At 53.5% G+C, this 27,670-nt stretch overlaps 10 protein-coding genes across 10 annotated transcripts; 5 read left to right on the top strand and 5 right to left on the bottom strand.

Annotated features, from left to right (window-relative positions):
• The first annotated feature begins 139 nt into the window (after positions 1-139).
• Positions 140-3,809, top strand: BO70DRAFT_378611 (ribosome biosynthesis protein KRE33). The gene is made up of 2 exons (XM_025545274.1): positions 140-3,358; positions 3,429-3,809. Exons 1-2 carry the CDS (start codon positions 369-371, stop codon positions 3,637-3,639), a joined length of 3,201 nt encoding a protein of 1,066 aa, XP_025401238.1. The 5' UTR covers positions 140-368; the 3' UTR covers positions 3,640-3,809.
• Positions 3,810-4,077: 268 nt separating this feature from the next.
• Positions 4,078-5,462, top strand: BO70DRAFT_427995 (S-adenosyl-L-methionine-dependent methyltransferase). Its single transcript, XM_025547928.1, has 2 exons — positions 4,078-4,828; positions 4,881-5,462. Exons 1-2 carry the CDS (start codon positions 4,166-4,168, stop codon positions 5,187-5,189), a joined length of 972 nt encoding a protein of 323 aa, XP_025401237.1. The 5' UTR covers positions 4,078-4,165; the 3' UTR covers positions 5,190-5,462.
• Positions 5,363-7,076, bottom strand: BO70DRAFT_360736 (putative disulfide isomerase). The gene is made up of 3 exons (XM_025542860.1): positions 6,819-7,076; positions 6,752-6,759; positions 5,363-6,676 (listed from the first exon to the last, which is right to left on the bottom strand). The coding sequence occupies exons 1-3, from the start codon at positions 6,972-6,974 to the stop codon at positions 5,461-5,463; spliced, it is 1,380 nt and encodes a 459-aa protein (XP_025401236.1). The 5' UTR covers positions 6,975-7,076; the 3' UTR covers positions 5,363-5,460.
• Positions 7,077-7,202: 126 nt separating this feature from the next.
• Positions 7,203-8,902, top strand: BO70DRAFT_333751 (F-box protein). The gene has a single exon (XM_025540988.1). It carries the CDS (start codon positions 7,300-7,302, stop codon positions 8,851-8,853), a length of 1,554 nt encoding a protein of 517 aa, XP_025401235.1. The 5' UTR covers positions 7,203-7,299; the 3' UTR covers positions 8,854-8,902.
• A 13-nt stretch (positions 8,903-8,915) lies between these two features.
• BO70DRAFT_427992 (DnaJ domain protein) lies at positions 8,916-11,232 on the bottom strand. The gene is made up of 2 exons (XM_025547927.1): positions 10,868-11,232; positions 8,916-10,733 (listed from the first exon to the last, which is right to left on the bottom strand). Exons 1-2 carry the CDS (start codon positions 11,051-11,053, stop codon positions 9,102-9,104), a joined length of 1,818 nt encoding a protein of 605 aa, XP_025401234.1. The 5' UTR covers positions 11,054-11,232; the 3' UTR covers positions 8,916-9,101.
• Positions 11,233-11,548: 316 nt separating this feature from the next.
• On the bottom strand, positions 11,549-12,879 carry BO70DRAFT_360732 (F1F0 ATP synthase subunit gamma). The gene is made up of 5 exons (XM_025542859.1): positions 12,746-12,879; positions 12,018-12,592; positions 11,852-11,964; positions 11,692-11,798; positions 11,549-11,643 (listed from the first exon to the last, which is right to left on the bottom strand). The coding sequence occupies exons 1-4, from the start codon at positions 12,799-12,801 to the stop codon at positions 11,739-11,741; spliced, it is 804 nt and encodes a 267-aa protein (XP_025401233.1). The 5' UTR covers positions 12,802-12,879; the 3' UTR covers positions 11,549-11,643; positions 11,692-11,738.
• Positions 12,880-13,731: 852 nt separating this feature from the next.
• Positions 13,732-16,804, top strand: BO70DRAFT_288464 (DNA topoisomerase 1; the record flags this gene model as incomplete). Its single annotated transcript, XM_025539282.1, has 6 exons — positions 13,732-13,786; positions 13,936-14,162; positions 14,259-15,827; positions 15,874-16,113; positions 16,171-16,620; positions 16,670-16,804. 6 exons carry the CDS (start codon positions 13,732-13,734, stop codon positions 16,802-16,804), a joined length of 2,676 nt encoding a protein of 891 aa, XP_025401232.1.
• A 750-nt stretch (positions 16,805-17,554) lies between these two features.
• BO70DRAFT_360728 (uncharacterized protein) lies at positions 17,555-18,133 on the bottom strand. Its single transcript, XM_025542858.1, has one exon. The coding sequence runs from the start codon at positions 17,980-17,982 to the stop codon at positions 17,818-17,820; it is 165 nt and encodes a 54-aa protein (XP_025401231.1). The 5' UTR covers positions 17,983-18,133; the 3' UTR covers positions 17,555-17,817.
• Positions 18,134-20,253: 2,120 nt separating this feature from the next.
• On the bottom strand, positions 20,254-22,278 carry BO70DRAFT_333742 (NAD-dependent epimerase/dehydratase family protein). Its single transcript, XM_025540987.1, has 3 exons — positions 21,947-22,278; positions 21,694-21,855; positions 20,254-21,616 (listed from the first exon to the last, which is right to left on the bottom strand). The coding sequence occupies exons 1-3, from the start codon at positions 21,996-21,998 to the stop codon at positions 20,706-20,708; spliced, it is 1,125 nt and encodes a 374-aa protein (XP_025401230.1). The 5' UTR covers positions 21,999-22,278; the 3' UTR covers positions 20,254-20,705.
• Positions 22,279-25,555: 3,277 nt separating this feature from the next.
• On the top strand, positions 25,556-27,197 carry BO70DRAFT_427988 (uncharacterized protein; the record flags this gene model as incomplete). The annotated part of the gene is made up of 4 exons (XM_025547926.1): positions 25,556-25,947; positions 26,011-26,074; positions 26,210-26,441; positions 26,581-27,197. 4 exons carry the CDS (start codon positions 25,556-25,558, stop codon positions 27,195-27,197), a joined length of 1,305 nt encoding a protein of 434 aa, XP_025401229.1.
• Positions 27,198-27,670: the final 473 nt, after the last annotated feature.

Here is a 27,670-nt window from a genome sequence, read left to right as displayed (position 1 = left end):
GAACAGTGCATCACGTGCTGCGTGCTTTCGCCCGGGCGGTGTCCTATCCCAGCAAGCGGTCACCAGGGGCAGTTCCGATCTTGCCGATAACTTTTTTTTTGTCGGCGACCCCATCGCAGAGTCCACCGGCAGTGTGAACCTCATTCCTTGCACCTGGCCACTGTTTCGTTTCTCTGTTGAGATCTGGCCTGTGTCTTGGACGATTAGCGACTACGTGGTGTCCCCCGCGAGACTACCGTGAACCCAACCCCCCCGACCTGTGGCCCCGCCGCCGTCGCCGAATTTTCGTTCGCGGGCGATCCAGACTCCGTGAGCCTACAATTATCTCAACGTTACCCTCCCTAGGGTCATAGGGAAACTTGAGAAAAATGCCCCGCAAAGCGATCGATTCCCGGATCCCCGCCCTTATCCGCAATGGCGTGCAGGAGAAGAAGCGGAGCTTCTTCGTCGTCGTCGGCGACCATGCCAAGGAAGCCATCGTCAACCTACACTACATCATGTCGAGCGTTGACGTTAAGCAGAATAAGTCCGTCCTGTGGGCGTACAAGAAGGACCTGTTGGGATTCACGAGTCACCGGAAGAAGCGCGAGGCCAAGATCAAGAAGGAGGTGAAGCGCGGCATCAGAGAACCGAACCAGGAGGATGCGTTCGAGCTGTTCATCACCCTCAACCAGATCCGCTATGTCTACTACAAGGAGACGGAGAAGATTCTCGGTAACACCTACGGAATGTGCATTCTCCAGGACTTCGAAGCCATGACCCCGAACCTGCTCGCCCGGACCGTGGAGACCGTCGAAGGTGGTGGTATCGTGGTGCTGCTGTTGAAGGGCATGAAGAGTTTGAAGCAGCTGTACACTTTGTCGATGGACATCCACTCCCGGTACCGCACCGAAGCACACGACGATGTCGTCGCCCGGTTCAACGAGCGTTTTATCCTGTCTCTCGGTAGCTGTGATTCTTGCCTGGTCGTGGATGACGAACTGAACGTTTTGCCGATTTCCGGAGGAAAGCACGTGAAGCCGCTGCCCCCCGTCGAGTCCATCGACGATACCAACGTTGGCACCAAGAAGGAGCTGAAGGAGATCAAGGAGAGCCTGGCAGATGCTCAGCCCGTTGGTCCGTTGATTAGTCTGGCTCGCACAGTCGATCAAGCGAAGGCCCTCCTCACGTTCGTCGACGCCATTGCCGAGAAGACGCTTCGCAGCACCGTTACTTTGACTGCCGCCAGAGGTCGCGGTAAGTCCGCCGCCCTTGGTGTCGCTATTGCGGCTGCTGTGGCGCACGGTTACAGCAATATTTTCATTACGTCTCCGAGCCCCGAGAACTTGAAGACCCTCTTCGAATTCGTGTTCAAGGGATTCGATGCGCTGGGCTACCTCGACCACGTTGACTACACCATCCTTCAGTCGACAAACCCCGACTTCAACAAAGCCGTTGTCCGGGTCAACATCCACCGCCAGCACCGCCAGACGATCCAGTACATCCAGCCGCAGGATGCCCATGTTCTGGGCCAGGCCGAGCTTCTGGTTATTGATGAAGCTGCCGCCATCCCTCTGCCTTTGGTCCGCAAGCTGATGGGACCGTACTTGGTTTTCATGGCGTCCACCATCAACGGTTATGAGGGAACGGGCCGGTCTCTTTCCCTGAAGCTGATCCAGCAGCTCCGCGAACAGTCCCGGGGTGGCCTGAAGGCCAGTGGCCAGGAGGACATCGATGTTGCTGATCGTGCCACGGGCAAGGCTACCAAGGGCGCCGAAAAGGGCTTGGGTGGACGGTCGTTGAGGGAAATCACCCTTGCCGAACCCATCAGATACGCCCCCGGCGATTCCGTCGAGAAATGGCTGAACAAGGTCCTGTGTCTGGATGCGACTCTGCCCAAGTCCCGGATGAACACCCAGGGCTGCCCGCACCCGTCGCAGTGCCAGTTGCTCCAGGTCAACCGTGACACCCTGTTCTCCTTCCACCCCGTCTCCGAAAAGTTCCTCCAGCAAATGATGGCCCTCTACGTTGCCAGTCACTATAAGAATACCCCTAATGATCTCCAGCTCATGAGCGATGCGCCCGCGCACCAACTGTTTGTCCTTGTTCCCCCCATTGACGAAGAAGCCACGAAGCTCCCCGAGCCCCTCTGTGTCATCCAGGTCGCACTGGAAGGTCGCATCAGCAGACAGAGTGTCCTCAACAGCCTGAGCCGTGGCCAGCGCGCTGGAGGTGATCTGATCCCGTGGCTTGTCAGCCAGCAGTACCAGGATGAAGACTTCGCCGGTCTCTCGGGTGCCCGTATTGTCCGTATCGCGACAAACCCCGAGTACACCAACATGGGTTACGGATCCCGCGCCTTGGAGCTGCTGGTCGACTTCTACGAAGGCAAGTTCACCAGTCTCTCCGAGGACATCCCTGAGCCCCAAGAGGAGATGGTGCGGGTGACCGACGAGGAACTCACCAACACCAACCTGCTGGAGGACAACGTCCATGTTCGGGACATCCGCACAATGCCACCCCTGTTCGGCAAGCTGTCGGAGCGTCGACCCGACGCTCTCGACTATGTTGGTGTCAGCTTCGGTCTCACCTCGTCTCTGCACAAGTTCTGGAAGCGCTCCGCCTTCTCCCCCGTCTACCTCCGCCAGACGCCCAACGATCTGACCGGCGAGCACTCCTGCGTGATGCTGCGCACCCTCACCACCGGCACCAACGACGCCGCCTGGCTGGGCGCCTTCGCCCGGGATTTCCACAAGCGGTTCAACGCTCTGCTGTCCTACCAGTTCCGCGACTTCCCCTCGGTGCTCTCCCTCAGCATCTGCGAATCCGCCAATGCCGGTGCAAAGCTTGATGCCTCCTTCGCCCAGGCCCTCCTGGCCAAGTCCGACCTCGACGCCGCCTTCTCCCCCTTCGACCTCAAGCGTCTCGACAGCTACGCCAACAACCTGCTCGACTACCACGTCATCCTTGACATGGTTCCCACGATCGCGGAGTACTACTTCTCCGGCCGCCTCAACGGCAAGGTCAGCCTCTCTGGCGTGCAGCAATCCATCCTGCTCGCCATCGGTCTGCAGCACAAGAACCTGGACGCCCTGGAGAAGGAGCTGAGCCTGCCGTCCTCCCAGCTCCTGGCCATGTTCCTTAAGATCGTCCGCAAGATGTCTACGCACTTCCGGAACCTCGTGGAAGGCGCCGTCGCCGAGACCATGCCCGCCGCGAAGGCCCCGGTCGCCACCGAGGCCCACGACGAAGTGATCGAGCAGCGCTTCAAGCCTCTGGAAACGGGTCTGGAAGACGAACTCCGCGAAGGCGGCCAGCAGGTCGACGACGAGCTGCGGGAGAAGCAGCGCGCCCTGATCGACGCCCTGCCTCTTGACAAGTGAGCCAACCTTCCGCTCTCACCATTAACATGCCTCCCGAATGAACAATAACTGATTTCTAGCCTCCAGATACGAGATCAACAACGGTAGCGCCGCATGGGAAGACGCGGAGAAGCAGATCCGCAACGGCGGAGCCGCCACAGTCAGCGTCAAGTCGTCCAAGCAATCGAAGCGCAAGAAGGGCGAGTCGGCGCGCGAGATCTACGACGAGGAGATCGACTCGAAAAGACAGAAGATCATCAAGAAGGGCACGGAGGGAAAGAAGAAGAAGCAGCACTAGACTGTTGAGTAGCGAGTAGAAGTTGCTGTCTGCCAGTGCCGTCCGTCTATCTCTGCCTGTCTGTCCTAGTTTTGAATGCGTGGGGATGCATCGAGCTGACGGTGTTATTTGGTGCGATGATTTATTTCATTCCATTATTTTGGATTCTTTGTTTTTTTTTTTTTTTTTTTCTCTTTTTTGTCTCGTGCGAATCCATCTGCTGCGAGTGGCAAAAGTTGTCTTATGATGTATGTATGTATATAAGTACTATGTATCCACCTGGAATCGGATTGAAAATGAACTAACTGTTCTTGTTGACATTCTCCTTGAGCCGTTGGGAATCCGCCGATTCTCGGCACTTTCGCTGCTTATGTGGAGTCGGTGCGGGTGACAAGGACCAATATCTATACACCTCCAGAGCAGTATAAATACAATACTTATTTCTCTCTCGTCCTCCAACACTAATCACTATTCACAATCTTTTTTATTTATTTATCTTCCATCTTCCATCTTCCTTATCTCTCTATATCCGAGTAGCAATCCTGACATGCACAAACCCCCCTCCATCTCCATCCGGCCCCTCATCCAAACCATTCATCAAACGCCCATCCACCCCATCAACATCAACATCAACATCAACACCATCACAACCCCCAAACCAAGACTTTCCCACGCCACCCCAACCACCCCAACCAGAAACATGTCCACCCAAACCTGGAACGCAACCCAATACCTCAAATTCGCCTCCGAACGCACCCTCCCCGCACGCGACCTACTCACCCGCGTCCTCTCCCTCCAAGAACAACAACAACAACACCACCACCACCACCACTCCCCCCTCCGCATAACCGACCTCGGCTGCGGACCGGGCAACTCGACCGCCGTCCTCGCCGCCCAGTTCCCCCAAGCCCAAATCACCGGACTCGATTCCTCAGCTGCCATGATCCAACAGGCGCAGACCACCGGCACCCCACGGATAACCTTCTCCCAAGCAGACATATCCACGTACACGCCGCCGCGCTCGTCACCGACGGATCTCTTCTTCTCGAACGCCGTGCTGCACTGGCTGCCCCGCGCGGCGCGCATCGAGACCATCAGACGGCTGATGGCCACGCAGCCGTCCGGGGGCATGTTCGCGTTCCAGGTGCCGGATAATCTGGAGGAGATGTCGCATGTCAAGATGCGGGAGGTGGCTGCGTTGGAGGGGCGGGTGTGGAGTGAGCGGTTGAGGGGTTTGGAGGGGGGGCAGGGAGGGGATGCAGACGCCGAGGGAGATTCATGAGCGGCTGGTTGGGACGGGGGGTGAAGACGGGGTGGTGGAGAGGGTGGAGATCTGGAGGACGGAGTATTGGCATTCGCTGCGGGATCATGCGGCGATTGTGGAGTGGGTCAAGGGGTCGGGGCTGAGGCCGTTCTTGGATGCGCTGGGGGAGGGGGAGGATGGGGACAGGATGAGGGAGGCGTTTTTGGAGGAGTATGAGCGCAGGCTGAAAGAGGTGTATCCGGTTCAGCGCGATGGGAGGGTGTTGTTGGGGTATCCGAGGTTGTTTGTTGTTGCTGTTAGGAGGTGACTTGCTACTTGTTGGTGTGGGCGGAATTTCTGGAGTTGGGTGGTGAAGGGTTGGGTTTGGATCAAGATGGATGTTTCTACTGTCTGAATGGTTGATTATGGATGCATGTAGGGTGTTGGCCGATTCAACAAATCATCTTGAAAGCGGGCGGACAATGAATATGGAAGAAATCCCACAGGCAACGCTCGATTTGAATTACAGAGATGCCTTTCCTGAATTAACACCGTTGCTAATAACAATCCTGCGCGCACGCCAGCCCAGGGCTACTAATTTACAGTTCGTCATGATCAGCCGCCGGCTTCTCTTCCTCCGTCTTCTCGACGACAACCCCCTCGGGCAGCTTCTCCTTCGCACCCTCGCCCAGTCTGATCGCATCAATCCAAGCCTCGACACGCTCCAGTCCGAAGTCCGCGCCCTCGGCGGAATCGAATCTGCGCCACCAGCCGCGACGCCCGTTCAGAGCAACGATCTCCACGGCCTGATCTTCAGGCAGTCCGAGTCCGGCCCGGAGAGTCGCGGCCCCGCTGTTGATGGCAGGCACACTGTAGAATGGGAAGAGCTTGCTCTGGAGGACGGCGTACTTGTGCGCGATCTCCGACAGGCTGAGAATGGCTTCCTTGGCGGGACCGGGGAGCTCGGCATCCAACTCGCTTGGTTCGGGGAGCAGGACAAGAACGCAGGTGCCGGATTTGGGCTCCAGACAGGCAGCCTCAAGGCTTTCTGCCGTGGGGAGGGTGTCGATGGGAGGAGCCGGGATAGGGACACGAGCGGGCTTGGATTCCTGAGCGTCTTCCGGAACAATCTTCGGGTCGGGAGACTCGGTGGGTTTCTGGTTCTCAAGAACGACGGAGGAGGACCGGGGAGTCGAGGCCTTGGACTTCACAGCCTTGGGCGCGGGATCCGGGTTCGGGGCCGCGACCTGGCTGAGGAACTCGACCAGGGGCTTCTTCTTGAGCTCGCCGTCGTAGACAATCGGGTCTTTGCCGCCTCCGGGAAGGAGAACGAGGGTCGGGAACTCGGTGATGTCGAATTTCTCCACGGCGTCGGATTCCTTGCTGCGGACTTGGGCGATGCTGACAGAGCCGAGGAAGTCGATGGCCAGGGCGCGGATGAGAGAGCTGGTCGTGCCCTTCTCGGTGAAGAGGATGGCTTTGGGCGACTCTTCATCCTGCGCGAGCCAGGCGTCCAGGTCCTTGTCCGTGGCGCGCTTCACGTGGTTGGGGATCTTGTCCACCACCGCCTCGACAATTCCTTTGGCACTCCGGGGCCCTTGGTAGTCCTCCACACGGGGCTTGCCGGGTTTCTTGGAGGGAGTCACGATCTTGAGGGTCGGGAAGCCCTGGACGCCCATGCGGCCGCAGAAGGGTTTGTTCATCTCATCGTCGCAGTTCACGGCGGCAACCTTGGCCAGTCCGTCCAGGTTGGTGGCGGCCTTTTCGTACGCGGGTTTCAGGTTCTTGCAGTGGCCGCACCAGGGAGCGTAGAATCTGGAGGCGCGCGGGGGGGTGTTAGAAAGGCGAGGGTAGGAAGGTACTATATACGGGGAGGGTCATCGGGCTTACTCTACAATCTGGAGCTTGTCAGTACCGAGTGCTGGCAATTGAGAGGACCAAGGGGAGTTCTGCTTACCGAGGTATGGTTGGAGTTGGCGATCAGCTGGTCATAGTTCTTGCCAGTGACCTGGAGGACGGGGGATTTCTTTGTATACAACCCATCGGCGTTGACGGGCAGGGCCGCCAGCAGCGATGCGACGAGAACGAACGCGGAACTGGGCTGCAGCATCATTATGGGCGGAAAAGACAAGATATGGTCCGATGCACTAGTAGGAGAGACGCATCCCCAGAAAAGAGAGAAAGCGAGGAAGGCTGACAAGGAAGCGAAGGTGGAGTGAAGAAAGCAAAAGCAAGGTGTCCTGAAGCTCTTGGCAGGTGACGCGAAGGGGAGGGAAGCTCTTCTCCGCCTTCCCCCGGGAATGCTTCTTCTTCTCCCCTCCCCGCACTTGGCCGACTTATCTTCCACATCACTCACTGCCTCCCATGTAACGGTGCATCTCAGATACCCTCCTCCTCCTCCTCCTCCTTAATATGATCTCTATAGCCCCCGATTCGCCATGCTAGCAATTGCCAACATGCCAGTATCACTACCAGCATCAGCAAAGCCAGAGGGCACAGGCATGTCCCTCCTGCCCCGGGAGATCTTCTGGATGATCCTGGACCATCTCCCACCCAGAGACATCGTCCGTTGCCGTCAAGTCTCCCAATCTTGGAATGCGGCCTTCGGGAGCCCCGACAACCTAACCCCGCTGCTGAGGAAGTCGTTTCCCCTGGCCAAAGAAGTGAGGGAACTGGATCCCAACCGTGAAGAACACATCACTGCCACAGAAGACGACAACCACTTGCGCAGGCTCTTCGACCGGATCGCCTCGAGATACGACCACCTAAGCCGCGGAACGCCCATGTCAGTCCAGAAGTTACAGCTCTGCGACGACTTCGGCATCACGGGCGAAAGGGAATGGTTCCCTGTCCAGCCGTGGGAAAACCACGCGAGCCATCTCATGCAGCGCGTGGACTGTTCCTTTACCGAGTCATTCTGGTCCTACGAAGACGGCCTCGTGGTGTACCCGAGCGCCGACCATTCGTGTCTGGTGGTGATGGACCTCGACACCACCAGACGCGTCATGGTCCCCTTCATCATCACCGGCAAAGTAATCCGCAGGATCCGTCTGCAGAAGAGGGTGCTGGTCGTTGAATGGGCGGAGCCAAAGGCCTTTCACTGGCTGAACGACAGCGACGGTGTGCATCGGCACTTCGCTTCCTCGTTCGATGTCACCAACACATCCACCGGATGGAGCGTCACGTTTCGAAACGAGTGGAAGATCATGTTCCTCGGACATCCTCTCAGCGAGCGAGACCGGTTCTACTCCACGCATAGCCAGACACACTACGCTATCTACATCTGGCAGCCGAACCGCAGCCTGTACACTGCGGACGAAGACGCCCCTATCGAGTCGCTGTCGGTATGGGATATCTCCCCGCCCTCCTCATATAGACCCTCTTTAGACCCATCCGGCCGCTTGCGAGTCGAGACAGAAGACCAGGGCCCGTCCATCGTCTCTCGCTTCGGCTTCCGGGAACTAGGATTCTACTCCGTCAGACAGCGGGGCCTCCCCGGCGTGCAGTCCCTGAACATCACCGACGACCACCACTCCATCGAGATAGTCGAAGGCATGTGCACAGGACCGTTGGATCGCTTCGTCGGGCCCTCCGAATGGACCTCGCAGGTGCAGATCACAACCATCCCGCTCATCGGCGAGGGGCCTTGCTGGAGACGGAACGTCGATATCGCGCTGCCTCCGTATCGAGGTAACTGTAGTCTACAAACAAGCCCCATCACATCCGCTGTCTGCGACGAGCCATGGTATGCCATTGTCTCGGAGACATACGACGAGTTGTCCCAGGTAGGATTCTGTCTTCATCTGTCTCTGTTGACCTGGCCGTTTGATTCCAATATCTTCTTGACCATCCGGACCCCGTCGTCATCTACTACCTTGAAGCAGGATAATATATTTGAGCTCACCGGGAAGGGGAAAATATGCGGGAATGAACGATACGTTGTTGGCGAGAATGGTAATCGCGAGCTTGTCATTTACCGATTTGATAGATAGATAGGTAGCGGTAGCAGTAGCAGTAGCAGTAGCAGTATTTATTATCCGGGCCATTGTTTCATGATTATTTTTGCATTACTGCTTAAGCGACTAAGTGTCTGTCTGCATAAAGAAACCAACAACTGCACGCAACCACAAGCAGGAGGAACACGCGGCCAATTGCACCGTGTATCTCAGAAGCCTAGTGTGTCAACCCACTTGCCCAAAGCACAAAAGAAACCGCTTCTTGCAACTATGGACAGACCACATTAGTGGAACCGGCATCCCACGCAGGCTTTGGTCCCACATCCAGGGCAAGCGAGCGTGTACATGGGATCCCACAGGTGGCATGTCTCGCACTCAGTCTGCCCAAGGGTTTTCGCCCAGGAGCCCAGATGCGGACACTCCTTGGGGTCCAGTCCCTTCTCAAGAGGTTTAGCGTCTGGGAGGTTGAGACGGACGGCTTCTAGCCACCCACAGTAGACTTCCATGATCATGCCCCTGAGCTCGGCGAGGAGGTCCTGGCTCGTATAACGAGCGCTGGGATGGGAGAGTTTTGCGATGAAGTGGCCGAGGAAGGGAGCAAAGTATTCATGGTCAATCTTGATATTATCAAGACTGAGCTTGGCGGTCGTGACGTCTTCGGTCTCATCGGGAAAGCTGTTGCCATCACTCAGGTCGTAGAAGGAGGAGGAGTCATTGTCAGTGGAGCAGCTTGAGTACTTGTCGTTGTCCTGGCTGATACCGATTCCGGCCCCAGCGTCGCCGAGCGATTCCGTAACGGTATCGTCGGCGGTCACGTACGCACTGGAATGTTCGCTGGTGGAGAGGTTATCTGCTGCCTGCTTTTCTCCGTTTTTGCAAGTCCACATGTAGTTGTAGTTGCAATCGTCTTCGTTTCGGTCGTAGTAGTCCTCGTCATCGTAATAATCACGTCCATCTTCCTCGTTGGGGGGAGAGTGGTTGTCACCGGCTCCATTGGGGGTCTCGAAGTTCGTCGCCTGTTGCTGGGGAGCTGGACCGTCCTCATCCTCATCCTCGTCTTCATCATCGTTGGTATGGGAATCCTGGGCTTCGTCATTCACCTCTTCCCCATTCTCGTCGTCCTCGTCATCTTCCTCGCCGTCTCCTTCATCCTCGCCATCGTATTCCCCAGCTCCCTCCTGCCCACCGTCTCCCTCATCTTCCGCATCATCCTCGTAGTACTCACCCTCATAGCCCTCTTCATCATCACTACCATCCCAACTACCCTCATATCGATCCCCATCATCCGACGCCGCAACCCTCTCACACCGCCAGTAGGTCCCATAGTCAAAACCACGAGCAAACTCGTCACAATCGCCAACATCATCGTCATCCCCATCTCCATTCCTCAATCTCTCCTCATCCCTCTGCACATTCGCCCTCATCGCCTCCCTCCTCTTCTTCTCTCTCACACACGACTCATTCCTCATCTCCTCCAGGATCTCCTCGTAATCAGTTGGCCCCGAAAACGCACCACTCCCCTCTGCAGCACCAGCCCCATACGCCTCCTCAGGGTCCAGCCCCGCAGCCTTGCGCTCCGCCGCCACTCTTTCCGCCTCCTCCACCTCCCTCCTCAACTGCTCTCCAAATCGAATCTCCGCCTGAGCTCTTGCCTTCTCCTCCATCGACTGTGGCGAAAACGGATCCATGTGCACGCTGTTCCCGTAGCTGAACATGTACCGCTCAAACCTGTTGTGGAAGTTATATCCGTACCGCGTGCTATAGTCACCCGAGTCCCAGATGTACTCGTCGTCGTCGCCGTCTCCGCCTTGTGCGTCTTGCTTGGTCTTATAAAAGCGGTAGCCGGCGCGGCGGAGAGCGTCGTCGTGGTTTTGCTTCAAAGTGGGATCGCGGAGGGTTTCGATGGCTTGCTGGATCTGTTAAGGTGGGGGTGGGGGTTAGTTGAGCTTGGTGCTTAGTGGAGAAGGATGGGGTGGGTGAGAGTTCTGTGGGTTGATTGTATTGGGATGGGATGGGATCTGGCTAGAGGAAGGACAGTTCAGCTGCTCACCTTCTGGAACTCATCGTGCGAGGCTTCTTCGCAGCTGGTATTGGCGTTGCCGACACCACCACCTTGTTTGTCTGGGTGGTGTTTCAACGCGAGCTTCTTGTAGGCGCTGTTGATGTCTCTCATGGTCGAGTTGTGGGATATACCCAGGATGGTGTAGTAGTTTGTGAACGGTGATGGGGAGAACATATTGATGGTCTGGACTGGTTGTTTTGGTTGCAGGTCTTGGTGTGAGGTAGAATGGGGATTTCAAAGAGAAGTGAGAGATGAGTGAGTTGAGAAAGAGGAAGAGGGAGGGGGGGCGGTCGAAGCAGTCGAAGATGGAAGCAGCATGGGGGGAGGGGGGTCAATGGCTGGCCACTTTGGGTCCAAGGGCAGCGATGAATAGAAAGGATGAATTCCTCATGCTAATATTGAAGTCAAGACATGGGTACTAGTGAATATGAACAAGTGGTGGTGAAAACTGGCTTGCGTGAATTGAATCGCCATGGCTACCTACCAGAGAGTAACAGCATTCGCTCGCTCATTCCCTCAACGCAATTCCCTCATTGTCACGCGACAAAACATAACAAGCAGTGACAAAGAAAATATAGTGATAGATTTTACAGGCTCACAAGCATCTAGGTATTTATGAGTAAGTCTACACACATGGCGACTCCTTCCCACACAAGCTTCAGAAAAGCGTTTACATGTCCGCACTGGCGGTGGCACCAGTGATAATCTCAACCAGTTCACCGGTAATGGCGGCTTGACGCTGACGGTTGTACAAGATCTGGAACCTGCATGGCATCAGTCCTGTTCCAAGATAGTCATGTGGTGATACTCACTTGTTGATCATCTCACCGGCGTTCTTGGAGGCGTTCTGCGAAGAAAGTTAGTCCGGTTCAGGCCCAAATCCCCAAGTGATACTTGCCTCCATGGCGTTACGACGAGCCTGCATGGCCATTAGTATTCGTGCATATTCCATATAGCGGTCAGAGTACTTACAGAGATCTCGCAAGCGTGACCCTCGGCCAGAGCCCAGTACAGGTTGTTGGCAAGGGCGTATTCACGGAGGTTGGCCAGAGTCTCCTCGTCGGTCTCGAAAGCGGAGAGGTTGGCTGCAGTAATAGTTTAGCTTGTGCACACGCCAGCTATCGCTGGCATCACTCACGGGACTGGGTGATGGCCTCCTCAGAGTAGGCCTCGACGGTGCCGGCCTCGTAGCTCTGAGCGTTGAGGAACTTGTTGTAGATGATCTTGATGCTGCCGTACTCGTTGGGCAGCAGGGCGATCTGATCGGCAATGGCCTGGGCATCGTTGAAGTTGGGGATGTCCTTGCAGACATTGGCGAAGCTCAGGACAATGGCGTTGGGGTGGGTACGGGACAGCTGAGCCTTGGCCTTCTCTCCGAGAACGACGATGTCGGCCTCAGGGTGCTCCTGGAGGATACGGCGAGTGGCCTTGCTGAGACCAGAGTGGATACCACCGCAGAGACCCTTGTCAGAGCTGGCGACGACGAGCAAAGTCTTCTTGTCCTCGGGGGCCTTGGTCTCGGCGTTCTCGAAAACGGTGTTGGAGGTCTGACCGTAGCTGCGGGAATCCTCCATGGCCTTCTGGGCACGGGTCAGACGGGTCGAGGCGATGACCTTCATGGTGTTGGTGATCTTCTCGATGTTCTTGATGGACTTCAGGCGGCCCTCGATTTCACGCAGAGTCGCGAAGTTGGCGGCGTTGGAAGGCGCAGTGCTTCACAGAGATCAGCCATTGGTCCAATCCGTCATCCGACAGATCCAACAATTGAGGTTGAGAGGTATTTCGCGGGAGGACCGGTTGGGAGGGGGGGGAGCGAAAAGGCGACGGGCAAGCGGGTTGTGGACATCCGGAACGAGAAGAACTTACCGGGAGACCGCAAGGCTACCAGCCCGAACAGCCGGGCGAACAGCACGGGAGAACATCTTGCAATGGAGCTGTGTGGTCGGGAAAGACCAACGATGAACAATCGTAGAGAGGGGTGGGGGGGGGAGGAGGGGAGGAGGTAGAGAATCCTCTTAGACTGGCTGGCGGGTTGAGAAGTCGGTGGTTGAACTTGGGACTCCTGTTTCTGTTCTTCCGACAGCCGGGCAGCACGGGATCCAGCCACGCTAGGCCCAAAATGTGCTTGTCCGGGGAACGACAGGGACCGGGCGCGCAGCGACAACAAACGCACACTGCGCTAGGCCAGATGAGGCGGTCCGCTATCAGGTGACCGTCAGCCGGCCCGGGAGACTTACGTAGGCTGAGTCAGAAGAGTTCGACGCAAAGAAACCCGCCACTCAGGCATCCAGGCATCGCGCAGGGTCGAATCGTCATACCTCCAGGCCTCGGCGCCTTGGAACCTCAGGCCGCCAGCCTCCTCGCACGGCGAGTGGCTGACGGTCCGGAGAAACGAGAAACGAGACTGGATCGCCTCAGGCCCCAAAAGACGGCCTCGTTTTCCATTCCATTCCTTCTCTTCTTTCTCTTCCTCTCGTTCTCTCTCACTTTCTCGCTCTCTCTCGCTCTTGGCCTTCCCTCTGCTGATCTCTCTCTCTCCTGCCTCCCCCCCCCCCCCCTTCAGCCTCTCTTCTCTCACTCCCACTCCTTGGGTTGCTCCCTCGGCTCTCTCCTCTCCGTTTCCCCTGACTTGTTTCTTTCAGCCCATGTATTTATCTCCCTTTTGACGTTTCTCTCATCCTTCAGCCTTCTCATTGGCCGGTCTCGTGTTGCATTCATTGATCTGTCAAGCGCCAGCTTCGCTCCACGCTCTCGGCCGCTCGCTCTCGAGGCCCTGCGCTCCTCCACCCCGGCTCTACCTGCACTCTTTCTCTTCGCTCCAGCGCCTTCCTCGCCACAATCCATTCGCAGCCATGAGCTCGTCGGAAGACGATACCCCGCTTGTCAAGGCGAATGGCCGCCGCACTGGTGAGTTCTTTTCGTCTGGTTCTCCTCACGCCTTTGCGCTTCCACCGCATACCTGGACCGTGGAATGTGTTACATTCATCTTATTGCGCCTCAACACACTCCGCTCGCCCTGAGTTTGTGAAGACTTACACTCTTTCTTGGTACTGCAGGTGCTCCTACGGACGTCAAGATGGGCGACGCGACAGGAACGAACGGCCATGTTGACCCCGGAGTGTCAATTCGCTTTGGTCCGGTCAAGGCCGCGAACGATGTTGATATGGCGGATGCGGATCCCCAGGCCGATGGCGCCGCCCCCAAGAGAAAGTCGCGCGCAAGCATCGGCCAAAGAAAGTCCTATGCTGAACCGGAGAGCAGTGAGGAGGATGATCAGCCCCTGGTACGCCAATGACCCTCGCGCCAATTCCTTCGTTCCCCCCCAATGTTGCGACGCTATTGCTGTCGCTGTCCGTTTCGGCGACTGACCAGTCGACAGAGCAAGCGCCGTCGCACGTCTGTGAAACATGAAGATCCGGAGACGGATGACGATGTGCCTCTGGCGCTCAATGGTAGAAAGCTCCCCAAAGCTTCCGAAACCGCCATAGGTGAAGAGTCCGACTCCGATGTCCCCATCGAAAGGAAGCTCGCCTCTCAGAAGAAGAAGATCCAACAAAAAGCGGAGAAGGACGCCAAAGCGAGCCGCAAGCCGGATGCTACGAAGGCTGCAAAGGCAGCGCCTAAGGCAATGGCGAACAAGAGACAGACGAATGGTGTGAAGAAAGAGCCTGTGGATGAGAAGCCTGCCGTCATCAAGAAAACGGCGAAGCACGTCCAGCTCAAGGGGAAGCCCGCGATACCCGCGCATGTCAAAAAGGCAGCCAGTGGAAAATCCACCCCAGTCAAGAAAGAGGAAAGTGAAGAAGCCGATGATGGCGAGGAAGAGGAAGAGTACAAATGGTGGGAAGACCCGACTAAGGGTGATGGGACGATCAAGTGGACGAGCCTTGAACACAATGGCGTTGTCTTCCCTCCCCCATACGAGCCGCTTCCTGGGGATGTCAAGATGAAGTATGATGGCATCCCCCTCACACTTCACCCTGATGCCGAAGAAGTGGCTGGCTTCTTCGGTAGCATGCTGAACGCGACTCAGCACGTTGAAAACCCAACCTTCCAAAAGAATTTCATGATGGATTTTCGTGACATTCTCAAGAAGACGGGCGGCGCAACTGACTCCAAGGGCAACAAAGTCGACGTCAAGGACTTTAAGAAGTGCGACTTCCAACCAATCTTTGCCTACTACGACATGAAACGCCTGGAGAAGAAGGCCCTGCCTGCTGCCGAGAAGAAGCAATTGAAGGCAGAAAAGGACGAGCAAGAAGCCGCTTTCATGTACTGCATGTGGGATGGCCGCAAGCAAAAAGTGGGCAACTTCCGAGTCGAACCGCCTTCTCTTTTCCGTGGCCGTGGTGAACATCCCAAGACGGGTCGCGTGAAAGCTCGGGTGCAGCCGGAGCAAATCACTATCAACGTCGGCAAGGATGCGCCTGTCCCTCCACCCCCGGAGGGCCACTCGTGGAAGGAGGTTAAACATGACCAGGAAGGCACGTGGCTTGCCATGTGGCAGGAAAACATCAATGGCAACTACAAGTATGTCATGCTCGCGGCCAACTCCGATGTGAAGGGCCAGAGTGATTTCAAGAAGTTTGAGAAGGCTCGTGAACTGAAACACCACATTGACCGGATCCGCAAGGACTATCAAAAGAACCTGAAGCACGAGCTTATGGTTGAGCGGCAAAAGGCCACGGCTGTGTACCTGATTGACCAGTTCGCCCTTCGTGCTGGTAACGAGAAAGGTGAAGACGAGGCTGAGACTGTGGGATGCTGCTCCCTGAAATACGAAAATGTCACCCTCAAGCCACCAAACAAGGTCGTCTTCGACTTCCTGGGTAAGGATAGTATTCGCTTCTATGACGAGGTCGAAGTCGACGCCCAGGTCTTCAAGAACCTGAAAATTTTCAAGAAGGCACCCAAGAAAGCAGGTGACGAGATCTTTGATCGGCTGACGGTATGTGTTGAGAACTCGTGCTTCAAGAAGGAAACTAATTCTGTAGACCTCCGCTCTCAACAAGCACCTGTCAGTCTACATGCAGGGATTGACTGCGAAGGTGTTCCGTACCTACAACGCTTCTCATACCATGTCTACGCTGCTCAAAGACATGAAAGCGACAGGTAATAATGCCGAGAAAGTGAAGGCCTACAATGATGCCAACCGTAAGGTTGCCATTCTCTGTAATCACAAGCGGACTGTTGCGGCATCTCATGCTGGTCAAATGGAGAAGATGAGCGAAAGGGTAAGATGACACTCGGTAAATCATGATTGACTGAGGCTAACAAACTTGCGATCACAGATCAAGGGTCTACGTTACCAGAAGTGGCGTCTCAAGCAACAGATGCTTGATCTCGACTCCGGCCTCAAAAAGAAGAAGGGCGCTAAGTACTTCGAAAGGGATGAGGATATGGATCTCGAATGGGTGAAGGAGCACCAGGCATTCCTCCTGGAGGAGCAGCGCCAGAAGATTCAGAAGAAATTCGAAAAGGACAACGAGAAGCTTGTCGCAGAAGGGGAGAAGGAGATGAAGGCCAAAGAGCTCGAGGAGCGTCTCCAGGTTGTTAAAGACATGGAGAAGAAGTTCAACAAGGAGAACAAGACCGGAAAGGTAGAAGCCGAAGGCAAGGGCCCAACTATCGACAAGATTGAAACCGCGATCGGCAAGCTCGAGCAGCGCGTTGAGAACATGGAGATCCAAGCGCAGGACAAGGAAGAGAACAAGGAAGTGGCCCTGGGAACATCAAAGATTGTGAGTTATGCCACCTCTCCGGTGATGACAGCCAACTAATCTGGACCAGAACTACATTGATCCCCGTCTCACGGTCGTGTTCAGCAAGAAGTTTGATGTCCCTATTGAGAAATTCTTCTCCAAGTCTCTTCGGGAGAAGTTCGAATGGGCGATCAAGTCCGTCGACGAGGACTGGGAGTTTTGATCTCGCCTCCCCGTCCGCTGAACCCGAAGCCATTTTGACGTCGTTGTACCTTTAGCTCTTTTCTTTTTTTTCCTTTTCTTTTTTTTTTTTTTTTTTTACGTCGGTGGGTAAATGGATTGTCGTCGCATTTTGGAGCCTTTTACTTTTCGCCTTTCACATCACTTCCACATCACAAAAGCTACATTTTCCCACCATTGCCATCGCCATACGCTTGCTTCGTTTGGACGAGAAGCAAGGCGCCTTACAATCTTGCCGGTTTGCTCCTACTTATCTTGAGTTGGTATTCTGTCTTGGTTTTTCTCTCTCTCTCTTGTTTTTAAATGTTCCAGAGCAGGGCTCCGTTGGCCTCTCAGATGACAGACACAAGACGCAAACGCAAAAAGAAATAAAATAAAAAGACGAAAGAGAGCCGTACCTAACAGCCAGCAGACGAATATATACAAATTTGCAGTTCATGCATTCAGATCAACAAGTGAAAACAATGAATCAATCGATCAGCAATAGATGGCTTGTTTTGCTAGTTTTGCATTCTGCAATTTGAAAGAATATCATACCTATTGAAGAGATTGGCATCTTGTCTGAGTCTGGAGTAGTTTGATGAGTAGTTTACTAGAGTTGTAGTAGAGGCGGACAACAACAACTCATGAAAGGGCCCCCTCCTCACCATCCAATATGGCCTTCAGTCATCAACTTGCCAACCCGCCCTGTGATAAACTCGATTTTTACGGAGTAGCAGTGCATAGATATTGCCTGAGATTATGTACATGACCTTCCAACGCCATAAATCGACACCGAATCCTAAAAAGCACCCTCCCTACCTACCTACCTACCTACCTACCTACCTACCCTAATAAGCCACTACAATCACAGGATCATCCATACACCTCTTCAGACTCAGACTCAGACTCAGACTCCGTATGACCGTCCAAAAAAAACCGCCACAGTTAATTTCATGACGCAGCTGCCCTTTCCTCTCCTTCCCATCTATCCTACCTAACCCCCAAATAAACCCGTCAAAGCGCCACCTCATCCAAAGCCCGCATCCACAGCGCCACGTGCGAACAGGCGAGAATCCATTTCGCTTTGGGGGTCCATTCGCCCGTTGCGAGTCGGATTAGCAGGGCGAAGATATCGCCCCAGAAGAAGATGAGGAGGAGGAGGTTTTTCGTTGTGGTCATTTTTGGTGGGAGTTTTGGGTTGGCTTAGTTGGTGGTGGTGGTGGTGGATAGTAGATATTTTGAGTAACAGTAAGGTGGATGTGGGTGGTGAGGTGCAGCGGTGAGGGTAGATATAATAATATTGTGTGGTTGGTTGGTAGGTAGGTAGGTAGGTAGGTAGTGTTTGGTTTGGAGATGGATGATGGGTGTTGAGTGGGGAGGGTGGGAGGGTAAGTTGTTTTATTTCTTCACGGGTTGGGAGGGAGGGATGGATGGATGGATGTATCTTTCGATGAATCGATGGTGTCTATCTATCTATCTGCCACTATACTTAGTTAACTATACCGGCGCTACTTATGGTACTGTAGCAACGTTAGGGCTCGCTAGCTAGCTAGCTAGCTGCCTAGCTAGGTGCTGGATGGGATCGATCCACCCACACCCAACCAACCCATGAGGGGGCCACTGGACGAGGGAAAGCTTTACGGTACCTAGATACCTAGATAGATAGATACGGTGCCTGGCACTTGTCTACTATATTCATTTGACTGTGGGTGATTGTAGATGGGTAGGTAGAAAAAGCTGGGTTCTGGTCTGGGACTGTATGCTTATGCTTGGGGGAATCGGATGGGTTTCTGGGAGGGGAGTAATAGACACCGACCAATATGACCAATATTGTTTTACAGTTATCAGGTGTGGAGTGTGGCGGCCAAGCCTTTTTTTTTTTTTTTTTTTTTTTTTTTTTTTTTTTTTTTGTTCTTGAATCTGGATACATTTGAATAATACTATTCAGGATAGTTAAATAATATGGAACATCTTGACTTTACCTGTGTAGGATCCTGTCAAACCCACCTTGGTAAGTAGAGAAAATTGCCTGAAATATAGTTAGGGCATTAGTCTAACTACCTGTACCACCAAGACAGCATTGCGAAATTGCAACTAACATCATCCAATACAATCAACACATGATATATACATCGTCAAAACAACTAGTTAGCCTACCTACCTACCTACCTTAGCCCTGCTCACCCGGATGAAGAAACCTGCCCTAACGGTGACCAGACGATCAACGGCTTCCAACCCTGGACCCTTCACCCTGAAACCCGTTCCTGATTCCAATTCACACCACATATATACTAGTACAGATAAAATAAACCCCTCTCTTAATCATCCCAATTCCAATCCCATTCACGTCCGTGGGTTCGTATCCCTGCCTGTGCCCGTATCCGAGATGCATAGTACTGTAATTGTATCTGTATACCCTGCAATGCAATGCGATGCGATGCAATGCAATGCAGCTTTCCTTCCCGACAGAATGGAATCATTGAACGCGTGTATCGGCAACTTGTCTGCTCTCTCACCTTCCTCCAGTCACCATTGGAGATAGATCAAAAATAGAACAGATCGAATCGAATCGAATCGAAAGGATGTATATACTTAGCTCATCTGCACCGCTCAGAGACTGTCGCATGTCGCATGGGATTCATACTCAATTGAATCGGACTCCATGATTTTATAAGAGGAGGGCGGTTGATGGATACAGTGTAAACGAAATGTACCGTATTTCGTACTATGGGGTATCTAGTACTCCGTATTATGCTGGGAAAACTGAAAAGATGCATGATCATGCATGATCAGTAATGGGATGGATGGCTTGGCGCGCCAATGGCAGTGCAGGGCTGCTGAGTCCTGACAGGTGCAGGTGGAGGTGGAGGTGGAGCCCTGGAGGTTTGGGGGGGGGGGGGGGTGGGTAGATAAAGTAGGTTGGTTTCACTGCCTGGGTCTGCCAAGTACCATCTGGTTAGATGGTGGTTACACTTACAGTAGCCCTAGATGGCATGGCATGGCATGCAGTACGCACAGATGCTCGGGACTTGGGTATTTGCCTATCGTTGGATGTTTCGGGTAGGTTGGGGTAGAGAAATTAAGTAAAGTTGTTAAGTAAGGTGCACGGGCTTATGCAGTCCTTATCAAAATGGAACAGGGACGCTTTAAAGCAGGCAGCACGCTTGGAGTAATGTAGTATGTATTGGTTGGTGTCTTCGAGACTACTCCTCAATGTGGATGGATCATTGGTGGTATGGATTGTGTACCATTCATTTACTTCTAGATCTGGAAACACAAGATAGATAACAACCCAGAAGTAGCCCGTAAATAGATTCTCTATCTGAAAACCGAGTGATACTATGGTTATACTGCATGATGAGTTCTGTCATGCCTCGTCGATGCGGAGATGAAGTAGAAGTACAGAGGAGGAGGCACAGAGGTACAGAGGTCCAGAGAGCAGACATCCATACGCAATCAGACGAGTGGAATTATAGAAACAAAAAAGGGACCAGGAGAAGTGTTCACGGACAGGCTCAACCCATCCATATGCAGTGCAAGAAATTTCAAGTAGTCTAGATGTGAATCATGTTCATAATCAATCAGATGGAACATTCAACCCAGCCAGCCATAGAAGAATGTTAGACAAAAAATATATATATCGAACATACCAGTTGCTCAAGAAGGAAAACCCAGAGACTCAAACAGAATATTACACGTAAAGGCAGAACGGCCCGTGGTATACAACATGTGAACTGGAGATGAGGGGACGCCGATGCGACAGGTCTATGTGCTTTTTGCCAGAAAGCCAGGTCAACTCCGTAACAGCAGTCGGAGAGGTCGTCAGTCCGGCTGCTATTAATAACTCTCTGGCAGAGGAGGTTGGGTCGAGAAGGTGACGCAGAATATCACGGCCACCTCGTCTATGGCCACCAGCCCATTCGCTGGTAGCTGTCCACCATGGATCGCACGGCATCAGCGTTGAAGCGCTCCCGGGTGGGCTTCCACTCCGTGGTCGTCTCGAAAAGCGTGCCGTCAAGGGACATGTCTTGGTCCTTGAGCACGTCCCGTTCCAGGAACGGGCTAATGGGCCCTGGCCGTTCGATCTTCTTCTCTTCAAGTAGATCGGCCCATCCCTGCAAGCATTCCTCGTTCATGTCGTCCACAACATCATCGAGGTTCAATTTCGCAAGCTGAGATGCCAGAGAACCAAGGAACTCGCACTTGAGCTGGAACACCTCCGACAAGGCTTGAGCAATATCCTCTTGGCGGGTGTCGCCATGGTCGACCACATTGAAGGCAGTAGGAGCGGATCCGTCTGTCGGAGCCTTTGCCCTCCATTCCGCGGCTTTCCATAAAGCACTCGCGGCATCTCTAACGTAGAGTGTGTTGATCTTCAGATCCTTGGTGTAAAGAAGCTCCAGATTCTTCTGCAGCTCTAGGTGGACGCGTGCCAGGCAGATGCCCATCGCAAAGTAGCCCGAGTCGTACTCGCCGTAAACGTGGGGCAGGCGAAGCAGCACGTAGTTCAGACCCGGGATTTTTTGCAGCTCATCGCTAGCCTTCATCTTCCACTTGGCCAGCTTATGCCATGGCTGCAGTTTGTCATCCTCCTTGCGCTTCCCTGAGCCACCTTTGTAGACGTGGGCGGTCGAGCACTCGACGAAGGAGCGGATGCCTCGACGGGCAACCTCACGGCCCAGGGCAACGGCAAGGGCGTAACTGCGGACCTCGTAAACATCATCGGGCTGCGAATGCCTTGTTTCACCACCGCAGTTGATCACATAGTCGAACTGTTCGCCGTTGGCACGGTCAAAGATACGGGGGAAGTGCTCTAGGAATCACCAAGACAAGTTAGCAAATCACTAGGACGATTATCTGCCAAAAAAAAAAAAAGAGATTGCCACTCACGTTCGCGACTAGCGTCGGCCTGGACGAATTTGTCTTTTGAACAAGCTTCCTGGAACTCAGGGGCCAACCATGCCAGCTGGGGGAGGACCTTGTCCACTAGCCGGACCTCCGAGGCCAGGTTGTTTTCATGCAGATAGAGAGCGAGATGACGACCGATGAATCCTACAGGAGATTAATCCCAGATTAGTGCTGAACATGAGGTGACGGTTCTGTGAGCAACCCGGGGGGGGGGGGGGGGGGGGGTGTTGCATACCGAGACCGCCAACAATCAGGACGGCCGGCTTTTTGCTCTGGTCGTCGGCCATTGTGGAATGTGATAAATATTGAAAGGGAAAAGATGACAGGACCACCCGGTGGTACTTTCTCGTCGGGACGCCTTGATGCAATCAGTGGGTAGCTGGCAGTCTTGACACCCCGCACCCGAGCACAAACAAATCGAAGAATGCGGGGAGAGGAAAAGGGGGAGGGGAAGCCGGAAGGGCGGGCAGGTAAGGGAGGGAGAGGGATGATGTAGCCTCGCAGGAGGGGGGCGGTAAACGGCAGACGGCAGACGGCAGACGGCAGACGGGTGGAAGCTAATCGAGCAGGGGGGGGGGGATGATGAATGAGGGAAAGAGGAAAGGGAGAGAAACAGAGGCACTGAGGAAGATGGAGGAGGAATGAGGAATGAGGGAGGATGGAGGGTGGATGGATGAATGGGGCGCCGATGCTCCTTCGGGATTAAGCCATTATTTATCAGAATCACCTGCTCGCCGTCGCCGTCCCTCCCTTTGTCCTTCCCTCCCAGTAATCTGGATGGAGGCAAATGATGGCTGCACTATCTACTTGACCGTTTCCACTCTCGTCACCACCACCACCATAATGGAGAAGTTTCGGTATTTCTCAGTAGCCTATCTATCTATCTACTCTCTGGATAGGTTTAGTATCGAGATACACTACCTAGATACTTACTAACACACACATGAAGAATACTGACGGTCACTGATGCATTCCAGATTCCAGATGCGATCGATCAATCATGCGGTTCCTGCATCCGGCCATCATATTCTTTCTTCCTTTGTCTCAACGAGGCTAGCACCGGTTCCCCCCCCCCCCCCCTCCCCCCCGATCTACCGTTTACTTACCTATCTTACGGACACCATTCATCCGCCCAGAATCTCCTGCATCGTGCATACAGCCATATACAGTAGGTAGATAGATGACATCTATCTACCTATCTACTGAGTTGTCCTGCCCAATGGAACAGAGGGTCCTGAACACCCTCATCCTCCCGAACGAACTCCGTTAGCGCGGCATCTAGAAATTTCGCCCGCCAGCAACAAGTGGGCCACCCTCGTACAGACGACAAGAACGAACTGGGAAAGAGTTAAGTCTCCGCGGGACACCCGACCAAGGGCGACAAATCGATTCCTCATTTCCTCCCCTGCCAAGCGCGCGTTGTGGGACGTTTTCCTTTCTTCAGGGACACCGTCCGATCATAGTTCCGCCTCCAAGTGGGGGGTCGACTGGCCTAGGAGGGGGAGGATGGATACGCTGGAAATTGCCGGTGGTTCCTTTCGGATTACCACTGGGATTCGAACAGAACACACCGGGAGGTGTGCTACACACCACTGACTCGTCACGAACAAATCCCAAGGTTCGACAACGAGGCACAAAGCAGCTGGAAGTGGGATCTCCCGTGTGCTTGAAACGGAGAACGCAATTATTCTTGGCTGGGATCATCCACAGGGAATAATAATCGAATGAATGATCTGCGTCTCATATTACGAGTCAGGGCTGGTGGGTATTATTTTAAGATTATTGTTGTGCGTCGGGGCGGACAGTTCCTGTTGCGCATAGCTTCGGCACTTGCCATACCACCACCACCACCATCACGGAATTCCCCAAGTTCTCTCTAGAGATAGATAGAACACATCTGCCCGATCCGCTTGTGGCAATTGCAATTATGCTATGAGGGGGATGGCGGGGGAAAAAAAAAGGCAAAGCCCGTTCAGGGTCGAGGAAGTCGAGGAGTGGCTGGGAATTCCAAATGTGCGACTGCTGTCGGGACTCCGGAGCCCAACTGATCGGACTCGCCCCATATCCTGCCGGATTCAGACAGCTGCTAAGCTGCCAAGCTCCCGATGACGCCTTCGCCGACCCCATCGTATCTATCATGGAGGCCAGCAATCGACAGGTCTGGAGATGGGACTCAACAAAAGAGAGTCGGTGTACGGCTGTACTTACGTACCACCAGTCGCACGGCATCGGGAATCTCTCGGGATCTGAGAGATTGACGTCAAGACCTGCCCGTTTATTCTCCGACCTTGGGTATCCTTCCCCAGGCGATGTGCTTCTTGTTCCATGGACCGTGGCCGATCATCAGCCCGTGGTTCGTGCTAGGCTTCGATCCGGACTATCTACGTGGAATCAACCTATCTGTCTGTACTCTGTAGTCAACCTGCGCGTAGCGAATTTATCATGAATTAGGATGAATTAGGTGAGTTAGACACTACGATGGCCCAGCAGAACCAATTCTTGGCCCGCAGAGTTTATACATGAGGCTGTGGCGACAAAATTTGGGGGCATTCCCACATAGTAGTTATCAGAGTGGGATTACTGTGAGATTCAAAGTGGATGGGATGTCTGTTTACTGCTCTTGGGTAGAATCATATATTTGGCGAAGAAAAGCGCTGAGCTTGTAAGGGAGAGGGGATATGTATATGATGTGTAGTATTGGATCGTTAAATACTAGCTACAGTCTACTTGCGTGCAGTAGTAGGAATTGTTATTATTTATATTAAGGTAGTTTATATTAAGGTAAGAAGACTTCATACTACTACTTTTTTATTATTTTTCTAAATTTCCTTGTTTACTATACTATATACAGCCTTCTGAATGAATTGAACCCACTTTTAGCTATATATTGATCAGAGAGTCCTCAAACTTCCCCATACTACTACTTTATACTATATAGTATATATAGTCAACGCTAAATAAATCCCAGCTTAAGATTATGATGATCATTTGATACTTTAACATCGATTGATCTACTGTATTTGTCAGGATTGAAGTTATTCGCATCGGCCCATTCACCTTTGAAGCCAATACCTACAGACGTATAAGTCAGAATAATGGCCTGGACTCTATAACACCTAGCCAGTCAGTAAAAGATATGCTATTTCTTCCTGAAAATGGTGATGGTCCTTACGATATCCAGCGGTCAGATGAAAGCTATCTTGAATATTAGTCTAAGTTGATTCACATAGAGGCGAGTTTCCTACCGGTCTGGTTTATGACATGACAAATGATCCTTTTCACCACCCCAGGGGATTGCCAAGGTCCTGTTTGGAGTCATCATGGCTTCACAGGGGCCTGTCCGAGAGAGTGAATCTCTTGTAATCATGCTTCGGATATTCGAGATCGCCATTTCTCCGTGTAGATTTCCTATATCGACATGTTTGGTATACGCTTATTTTCTGGATATCCTCGACAGGACAGTCTTCCACGCTCTACAGTTCTACCGGTTGCATCCATATTCTACTAGCTAGCACTTCTCCTTCTACTTGCTCAATTCCCATGGGCGTTGACTTCGCTTGGAATTGGTTTGACCCCGCCCAATCCCTCTTCACTGGCAACAGGCTGGCCGTCTCATTCACTTCGCTTCTGCTCCCGACTCTGGTCTATATAAACGCCTCCCTTCCCACCCTTTCCTCTCTTTTCTTCCTCTTCCTCTTCCTCTTTCACTGTACGCACCTCGCCTTCCCCCCTCTCCAACTGGCCCCTGCCACTGACTACTACCTCTCCCCTATTCTCGCTCCTCCTTCACACGTCCCTTACATCCCCTACATCCGCCCCCCCCCCCCCCCCCAGTCCCTTCAACATGTCTGGACTCGCCTTTCCTCCACTGCCCTCCGGCAGCGAGGAGAGCGACACCTCAGAAACCGACAGCAGCGTCGAGGAAACCATGAAGGAGCTCCTCGACCGCGGATACGTCAAGGCCTCATGGCTCGACCGTCAGTTCTTCTTTTTCCTGGACATGAAAGAAGAGCACGGACGCGAGCTCCTGAACAATCTGAAAGAGTTCGCCGAGACGCGCGGGTACGACTGGGGCGAGATGGCAAAGTTCGAGCACGAGAGACGCTCCTGCGCTCAGCTGTTCATGAACGAGTACGGCATGACGTATTGGGGATTTCCGGGCCGACAGAAGTATCTCCGTCAGGAGTGCCTGGATAATGAGGAAAGCCTTTGTACTTATCCGGCCATGAGAGAGGAGTATGTCCTGCTATCTATCTATCATCTTGATGAGGGTGGGGATTGACGGACTGATGACTGCAGAATCACCCGGACTCTTGTGATTTTGCTCGAGCGTAAATCCAAGGGCTACGCACACAAGGCGAAGGTGAGCTATCAGGTCTTCGGGAGATATAGCCGGGGAGGTTTCTTTCTGTTACTGTGGTCATTCGTCATAGGTCAAGTCAATCTCTAACAGACCATGCCAATGCTGACGTGAATGTGGAATATGAATGTGATATAGCCAACCACTCAGACCCCTGCCTCCGAACCGATGGCTAAGACGACTCCCCTCCCCGGATCAATCAACAAAGAGACGCCTGGATCGTACGTTCCAAAGCACGCTGATCGCAAAGGGAAAAGAAAGTCGGCCGCGATGGCGGTGGAAGACGAGGATTACGCCCATGCCTCGGAAGAGCAACCAGTATTCAAGACACCGCGCACCCGAGCCATCACCAACGCGATCAAGCCATTCCGTGCATGCCTCAGCTCCGAGTCAGACCCCGATTTCGATTCCGCGCCTCTGAAAAAGACTCCCGGATCTACCAATACCAAGGCCAAGAAGCTCGAACCCAACAGCAACACCAAGCCCGACCTCAAGAAACCCACCCCCAGAAGCAGAGCCTGCAGAAGCAAGGACCCCAGAAACCCCCAAACCCCTCGAAATCAACATCCCCAAACAAACCCACACCCAACCCTCCCCAGCCCCAAAGAAGAACAGCCTCGACATCCGCTCCAAACCCATCCCCACGCCCACCCCGGACAAAAAGGCCAAAGACACCACCACCATCAATAACAACACCCTCCACCGCTCCTCCAAAACCAAGTTCCTCGTCACCGCCAGCTCGCAGGAGATGATGGCCCCGGTGTGGCTTCCCTACGAGGATTTCACTCGAGCGGATGATTTCGTGGACACCATGGCGCAGCAATACGGCCTGATCGAATGGAGTCCTGCGGCGCAGCTGAGAGAGAGTACCATGTACCATCACCTTGCCACTTCGGGCTCAGCAGCAGCAGCAGCAGCCGCCGCCGCCACCATTGTAGCGGCGTCTGTCAAGTTCGGATGGTCGGACTTCGAGACCCTCGTGCGTCGGGACAAGGATCAGGATTGGAAGTTTGTGAAGGCGGAGTTGAAGAAGGCGTGGAAGGCGGAGGGGGTGGAGTCGGGTTCGGGTTCGGGTTCGGGTTCGGGTGGTATTTTCAAGATCTATGTCAAGCTTCATGTTTCGTGACTGTCGTGGAACGGGGGATTCTGGACGTGACGTGACGTTGACGTTGAATTTGAAGATAAAACCAGATGGAGACGAGGAGATGAGGATAACATGCGTTGTGTTGTGTTGTATTGTCGCTCTGCTTTTGGGTAGACGTGGCAGCTTTCTTCGAGGGCAAAAAAAAAAAAATGGAACCTGGATGGCGGAGAGAGTGAGTGAGAGAGAGTCTTATCTATCACTGTAGACTGACTGACTGCCATGTACAGATTATCAACCATGACCCATGAATCATAACCCATGACCCATGACCTATTGAATGGGCCTCATATAAAAGCAGACAATGGACATATCTATGTAAAATAAACCACGAAATATAGACTATATACATAAAGTCTATAAACCACATGGTCATGGATAGTCGATTGATGATTCCCATCTCTGATCCAGGTTCTAGCGCCAAAATTGCAAGGAATCGTTGCCAGAATAACCTGTAC

This window comes from Aspergillus heteromorphus (genome assembly GCF_003184545.1).
Source record: "Aspergillus heteromorphus CBS 117.55 chromosome Unknown BO70scaffold_7, whole genome shotgun sequence".
NCBI lineage: Eukaryota > Fungi > Ascomycota > Eurotiomycetes > Eurotiales > Aspergillaceae > Aspergillus > Aspergillus heteromorphus.
The sequence above is the reverse complement of the archived record's forward strand: the minus strand, read 5'-3'. Positions and strand labels throughout refer to the sequence as shown.